At 54.9% G+C, this 7,585-nt stretch overlaps 1 protein-coding gene across 3 annotated transcripts in view; it reads right to left on the reverse strand.

Annotated features, from left to right (window-relative positions):
• LOC144170612 (uncharacterized) overlaps positions 1-7,585 on the reverse strand; it is a 31,037-nt gene that overhangs the window by 11,931 nt on the left and 11,521 nt on the right. For 2 of the 3 annotated variants that reach the window (XM_077700515.1, XM_077700513.1), the window contains exons 5-7: positions 4,304-4,585; positions 3,909-4,022; positions 1,349-2,485 (exon numbers count right to left, since the gene is read on the reverse strand). In XM_077700515.1, coding sequence (XP_077556641.1) covers positions 1,349-2,485; positions 3,909-4,022; positions 4,304-4,585 — 1,533 coding nt within the window. The remainder of the gene's footprint in view (positions 1-1,348; positions 2,486-3,908; positions 4,023-4,303; positions 4,586-7,585) is intronic. The other variant, XM_077700514.1, reaches the window with a different exon arrangement.

Consider the following 7,585-nt stretch of genomic DNA (forward strand, 5'->3'; position numbering starts at 1 on the left):
CACGATAAACCGAAAGCACGCGAGGCAGCGGGGATGTATAGCAACTGAATACAACGCTACCACGAACTGAGCGGCTTGGTCAGCTTCGGTCAATAACGTTGCGCTTTCCCAAACTCCCACGTCCTCTGCAGCTCCGGACCACTAAGCAAGGTGTCCGTCATGGGACCCGTACGTGATCAGTATTGACGCTTTGTTGAAAAATGGCTGCGTATCTGCTCCTTTCGTTACAAATGTCGATGAAAGACGATAGTCGACTGGCATCCTAGCCATGCCTCCCTTCTCTCTCCGCTCACCTCTCATGCTGTTCCTCTCCCGTCTCGTCCCTCCCAAGATAACACGCTAGAGGTTTGCTCAAGTCAATTTAAAATTACCGCGTTCCACTGCTCCAAGTCGGGTGCCGCGATGACAGCGCTGCCGAACGGCGGAGGCGCGCGTGAATCGAGACACCCTACTACAACGTTTATAGAACCACGTTGCCCTACTCCACGAGCGTTTCAAGCGGAACGTGGAACCTATCTATAGTGGAACCTTTGGTTGCTGTTGCCGTTTGATTTCTTAAATGCCGTCAGGCATAGTGTTAATACTACTGACTACCAGGAACTATAGTAGCGCGGGCAACAGCAGGCGACGGTTTTCTACAGTTGATGTAATATTTTATTTGCCATTTATGCCAAAAACCAAGCATCCGTGAACTTTTTCATAAAGGAAGACTACAAAACGCTTATGTATTGATTTTCTGTCTTGTATTTGCGTAATGTCCTGTTCTTGTTCAACAATGTTGACAAGTATGAACATTGACACCGGACTTAGACGTTTAGATTGGGCTCTGGGTTATAAGACAATTGCGCAGCTTCTGTTTCACTTTGGCCGGGTGACTGTATCGAGTCACAGACAGACATACAGACAGACCAAAATTTCTGCTAAGTAGCCTAAGAAAGACGATCGTCTTTAAAAAAAAACATTCTCCTCTTGAGGCCCCGCGACTGTTGGCATGGGACCAACCGTACATGCGTAGCTCGCATGCTTCCTCGAAAAGCGGCACTGCCGCCTCAAGTATGGGCGAGTAGCCCATCCAGCGGTAGCCAGGAAAGACTTTTCGCAATCCAGACGATTTAAGCACTTCCAGTACAAGTTTCACGGTATAGCCAGTGGCGGCGGCACCTGTATTCCCGTTTTCGCTATTTTATACTTTATTTAAAAAAAAAAAGCTACGCGTAAGACTGCTATATTCATGTTCTTGGTGAGCTAATCTTTTGAACTAGAGCAACTTGTATTTTGACTTCAGTGTCCCTTTGATACCGATGTCATTACACCCACCGTCGTCGAAGTCTTTCCGGCAAACACTCACCTTCGTATCCGGGCCTGCAGAGGCAGGAGTAGTTGTTTCCCCGGTCGAGGCACTGCGCGGGCGGCGGGCACGGGTTGGGCCGGCACAGATCCACCTTGACCTCGCAGCGTCGCCCCGCGTAGCCGGGGCCGCAGTGGCAGCGGAAGCCGGCCACCAGGTCCTCGCACTGGGAGCCGTGCGCGCAGGGCCCGGAGTCGCACTCGTCGTACTCGAACTCGCACAGGTCGCCGCCGTAGCCCGGCAGGCAGTAGCAGCGGAAGCCGCCGGCCCCGCCCGCCGCGGACGCAGGCAGGTCTTCGCACTTGCCGTGCACGCAGGGACGGGCGCCACAAGCACTCACGTTTCCCACGGGGCTGCTCAGCTCCGCTGACGCCGTGGGGGTGGGGATGGTGCTGGTGCGATACGTGATGGTACTGACAGCCCGCTCCTGTTGGCCAGCCTCTGGCCGTTGGCTCTGCTGGTTGCCGTACTCGTTCGGTTGGGGCTGCCTGGACGCTGTGACCGCCTGTTTCTGCAGCTGCTCCAGCGGGCCAGCTTGTTGCTGCGGCGGCTCTGGCTGCTGTGTCTGCCCTTGCGTGAAGTCGAGCCTGAGCTCGCAGCGGCGGCCGACGTAGCCGGGGCTGCAGTGGCAACGGAAGCCGGCCACCAGGTCCTCGCAGTGGGCGTTGTGCGCGCACGGCCCAGAGTCGCACTCGTCGTACTCGAACTCGCACAGGTCCCCTCCGTAGCCGGGCAGGCAGTAGCAGCGGAAGCCGCCGGCCCCGGACGCCGCAGTCGCCGGCAAGTCCTCGCAATTGCCGTGCACGCAAGGATGGGCGCTGCACGCGCTCGTGTTTCCCGCCGTGCTGCCCGCCGCCTCCGCTGTTGCAATAGTGCTGGTGTTGGTGCCGGTGCTGTTGGTGCTCATGCCCGCAGCCTGCTCCTGTTGCTCGGACTGTGGCTGGAGGCGTTGTTCGTTGCTAGGGTCGGGTTTGTCTTGTCCTGGTTGTTGATCTGACGCTGTAACTGCCTGTTGCTGTAAGTGCTCCACAGTGCCAGGGTGTTGTTCTTGTAGGTCCGGTTGCTGCGTTTGCCCTTGCAGTGGCTGCTGTACTGTAGTAGACGGAGTGGTGGACGCCTCTGCAGAGATTAATCGCCCTGTGTAAGGAATGCATAGAGTGCTTTTGCTAAACTTGCAAACGAGTGCCCGAGACAAATAATTCAGACATAAAGGCCACTTGTTTCACTGCCGCAAAAAAGAATGCGACAGCGAGAGCTGTCGCGAAAAGATTTGACAGCGAGAGCTGGCTGCATCACGTTCCCACAATGCGGGCGAAATGCCCCAGGTGCCGTCGTATAGGCCTGGCCTGAAGGGCGCTGTATTAAAGTGTGATCGCCTATAAATTGCCGTTAACTGCAATTTGAAAGTGACGCGCCAGAGGTGCTGCCTTCGCGGAGTAAGTGCTGCTGTTGGCTATAAGCACCTGTTGTGCTACAGTGTGGCTACATTACTTTGTTACGGCGCCATAAGAGCAGCGCGTGGCCCGTTTCTCAGAGAAGGCACTTCACTTCAGTGCAGGCATTTCGCGTCAGCCACACTACGAAAGCAAGAGCGAAAGTTCCCCTCGCCACCTTTAGCCGAGCAACCATGCAGCTGACAGCGTCAACCGCAGAGCCCCTGCTGTGTCGCGCTCCTGCTCCGGCCACGGTCGCCGTGGCCTATACTTAATTTTGACAAAGACTGTACCTCGCAGTCGCCCGATTAAGACGGTAAACATTTGTACTAAAATTTGCCCAGGTGGCACTGTTTTTTCTCAAAAAAAGAAAAACCTCTGCGATGCTTAGTTCTGCCGATTTTTGTGCAATTGGATTGGATTGGAAAACGTTTATTGAGCATAAAAGTGGGTGGCTTTCTTAGTCCAGATAGCCGCGAGCTAGCGCAGCTGCTTGGGCGCGAGCGATGAGGCGTTCTTGGTCCTCGCACCGTGAGCTGGCCAGCTCGCGCTCAAACTGCTCAGGGGATGGGGAAGGGAGGCATTCCCAGACCAGGTGGTAGGTAGTGTTTGGGACGGAGCAAGAAGGGCAGTTGTAGGGGTAAGTGGAGGGAGAGATGTAGTGGAGTATCGTGGCGTTGTAAAATGTGTTGGTCTGCAGTCGACGCCAAATGCGAGCCGCCTGTGTGCTGAGGGATGGGTGCGGAGGAGGGTATTGAAGCCGCAGTTGGCGATAATGACATAAGATTTCAGTGTATCGGGGAGGGACCGGGGGATAGATGGAGGGTTCGGAAAGGTCATCTTCCGTCGACGAAAACGCCCGGAATGTAAGAGCGCGGGAAGCGGCGTGTGCCGCCTCGTTTTTCTCGAGGGAAGAATGGCCTGGTGTCCACACAATCTGGATTTGGGTGGGACCCTTGAGCATGTTTTTTTCTTTAATTGAGCGAACATGTCGGTTCGATTTAAAACTGGCGTAGCCTCCAGAACCAATTGCTGCGCCGGTGCTCACTAAAAATTCGGCTATTCTAAAAACGCCGGGCCTCATCGCGAAGTAAATAAAAATGGCTGCAGGCGCACTTGGCACATACCTGCTACGCAACTGCGGTTGGTGCCGTCCGAGAGCTGCACGCAGTGGGTGCCTGGCGGGCAGGGTCGCAGTTCACACGCTCCGAGTTTCTCCTCACAGCGTCGGCCGCGGAAACCTGCAAGCGATGATAATTGCCGACTGGTCCACACAATTTGGTCGAAGCTCTGTTGCCTGTTGAGCTGTAATGGCTCCTTCCAGCATGGTCAGTTCAAGCAATGTACAAGCTGAGCGCGCAAAGCTTCCGTCATGATTAGACGTGCAGAGTAAGTGGCCGACGGTGTCGCGAGCTTTGGGCAACAAGACCTTCTTCGGGCAAATGGCTCAAACACCGGAGGAAATCTCGGCCCACTTGGGCCGCCAAGCTCCCCGTGCGGGCTGTCTTCAGCAAACTCTTACCGTGGGGGCAGAGGCACTGGAAGAGGGATCCGGCCAGTCCCTCGGCGATGTCGACGCAGAAGCCCTGGTTGAGGCAGGGCCTGTGGAAGCAGCCGTCGCGCTCCTCGCAGTAGCGGCCCGACAGCCCCGGGCAGCAGCGGCACGCGAACGACGCCGCGCCGGGCTCGAGCACGCAGGCGCCGCCCGAGCAGGGCGCCTCCCCGGCCGCCTCGGAGGGCGACCGCCAGCACTCGCGGCCCGCCACGCTCACGTTCAGCAGCCACGCCGAGCCCCACAGGTGCACTGCACCAATTCAGGGCCACACCGCAGCTGGAGGTGGAGTTACACGACGGACCAAGCCGTTGTTTTCCAACGTAGCCGCTGTACTGCGGCCCTCTCGTTCCAACAACTTCTCAATCTTTTTCTCGCTCTGAATTCGGCGGTGAACCACGGCAGGGGTTTATCCAGAATTTGGGGGGGGGGGGGGGGGGGGGGGTCAAAAACCTCCTTGCTCCTTGGGGGTGTTAGGGGGGTTTTGGAGGGGATGTATAAATCCCTGAACCACGGTACGGAAGACCATGGTCTGGCAACGCCCTCGTCTCGTGTTGTTTGGAGGGTGGTCGGCTCAAGAAAAGGACGCAGGGGGAGGGAGTCTCTTTTCTAGCTGTGTGGGGACTAAGTTTGAAAAGAGGCTGGTGTCAAGTACCGAAGAGCTGGTGGAGCGTCAGGTAGATGGACAGGACAAACCGAACAAAGTACGGTGCTACAATTTAAAGCAATGGTGTAACTTGGTGGGGGAGCGACGGTGGAGTCGGAATCCGAGGCAGAACAAACGGATGCACACGAGTGGCTGGCTGGATTGAATGGTGGGTATGCGGAAACACAATTACCCAGACGCACGTAGGTACAGTGACAGGACTGAGCGGGTTTCCTCAGTCCCTTTTAAAAATGCACGGGCACAAATCAGAGCCTACAGCTTTGAGGAGAATGCTTAGTGACATGGTGGAGACGCGGGAGATGCCTCGGGATGGGTGCTTTGGTCTCATGCTATTCTCGTGAGATGACGTTGGGAAGGGAACAATTTTTCGGCGTAGAGACCAATCACAGTGAGCTGGGTCATGCATAAAATTCTGACCCAAGTACTCCGGCGAAGATTAAAAAGCTTGTATATATGCGGAGCGGACAGTACTACTTCATCAACTCCGGAATAATTTTCAGCAAAGGCGACGCTTGGGAAACAACTTATTTGTCCTCACCCAATGCGTGGCGACAGCTCACCCGATGCCTGGAGAGAAGGAAATTACAGGCGGCGCTTCTCAACGTAGACAAAGCCTACGACTCTTTTTTGTGACACTGTGGCACTATAACCGAGTGTAGGGCGGTTCTGGCGCCAGTGATCGCGCTACCGTACTACGTGCATACTCGTATGATTCAATTTTCCCGCATGCAAGCGGACTGTTCCGAGGCCAGAAGCCCCCGCCCAAACCCATGAAGGTATCTAAAAAAGTCCCTCTCATTAATGCTTCACCGCAGTAATTTCTCGTCTGCAGTGGTGCACCCTTTACAGGCTACCTGCGCGGTCTGTTTCGAGGCCAGGCAGCCAGAAAGCCACGCCGAAACCAGTATGGGCATCTAAAGACCGTTTTCATATTAAAATGAGAAAGAAGGGTTGCTGTAGAGATGCGAAGCCGCTATTAATGCGAAAATCTGTGAAAATGATCAAAATCCGGCGTATGAGGGACCGAGCATGGCTCGAAATACGGCCGACGGCGCAAGGAGAAAAAAAGTGAAGTAACAATTTGTTGACTCTCCTAGGATTTTTAAAACGCGGCTCATATACAGTCGTGAAACTTGATACCCGACTTTTGAACCGTTTGTTTCTGTTTTGCTTTTATCTCGCCTCCATTCGACGCTGCTTTTAACCCAAACGGGGTGTTCTGACGCGAGGGCACCAGGTGCTTCACCTTGCGTCTACCCCTCAAGGTCGTAGGTGAATAGAATGCCCCGCGAGCAAGACAGAGCGTTGCTAGGCAACGCCTGGAGGCGTCAATGTGTGGCATTGCATGCAGGCGGGAGCACTGCAAGTGCATCGTCTGCTACCGTGCTCCACTTGACCATTGATCGTCGTCTACCCAACACGGCCACTACGTCGGAGCTACATAAAACGGCTAGCACAGCGGCTGCTGGGAGTGCCAGTGCAGAGCGCAGTAGCTGCGCAGAATGCACAGCGGACGCTAGTACGGAGTAACGGAGAGGAGGTCAGCTTATCTATAGCCGCTTTTGGGCTATATACACGCTGGCCTTCTGTATTCATGTTTGTGTAGCGTATGGCTCGCTCCAATCGCCTTTATCGTCTCGCAATAATTTCAGGAAGTAAGCGGGAATAAGCGATATCAATGCTCCGCGTCGCGCTCGTAGGGTTGAACATAGCGTAAACGAGGCCAAGCGCAACCTTCGTTCGTTGTCCCCGAAGTGGTGGCCAAACTAACTGGTGGCTAAATGCCCCTTCGTGCTCCCTTGTTTCGCAGGTACCAGTGCCGGCACAAAACACTAGCCCCGCCCAGTACCAGAGATGAAAAAAGGCCTTTGCGTCATAACACGTTGTTTACGCGCATGTAGGTGTTACTACGCGACCGCGGTCGATACAATCAACAGGAGAGCCACGCGCACGTCAGCGCCGTATTACTAATTCAACTGTCTCAGCGACAATTGCAGACGGCTTGTCGGCGTGGGCATGTGTAGCTACAGCATGCCGCCGCGTCCTCAGCTCTTCCCAGCCTGTAGCTGCTGAATTCGTCATAAGACAACTCTTGTTCCCGGAACGAGTCTTGTCACCGCCTTGTGCACAAGCCCCAACAATGGTGGCTACAAAAACTGCGTGAGCAGAAACGGCCGCCATGATGCTTGAAAGCAGGCTCAACCCGAAAAAATACATATCGGATAGAGCTAAGACCTAAACGCGTATATTTTATTTCGAGTTCGTTCCGGGCAGGGTGCTCGCCGAGGACCAAACTTTTGTTCTTTTGGGGACGATGCATTTGAGGGCGGTGTATTGCATGCACGTCGTACTCGGGTCTGAGATGAGGGAACCACGTCACGCTAAAGAATTACGCTCACGCGTGCACCTCCAGCCCGGGTGAGTTGACCCCCACCCCCTGGCACATTGGATGGGTGCCCCGAACAGAAGTGGAAACCGCGTGGACGCCTGTTCATGGAGGTCAACGAGTTTGCTCACCAACACGCCCGCGAACTAAGGTCCCTCTGTAGATTACGGTACAGCTTACCTTACTGACCAAATATCAA

The sequence above is a fragment of the Haemaphysalis longicornis genome, unplaced genomic scaffold, assembly GCF_048455015.1.
Source record: "Haemaphysalis longicornis isolate Haplotype H1 unplaced genomic scaffold, Haemaphysalis longicornis Haplotype H1 scaffold_2, whole genome shotgun sequence".
Classification (NCBI taxonomy): domain Eukaryota; kingdom Metazoa; phylum Arthropoda; class Arachnida; order Ixodida; family Ixodidae; genus Haemaphysalis; species Haemaphysalis longicornis.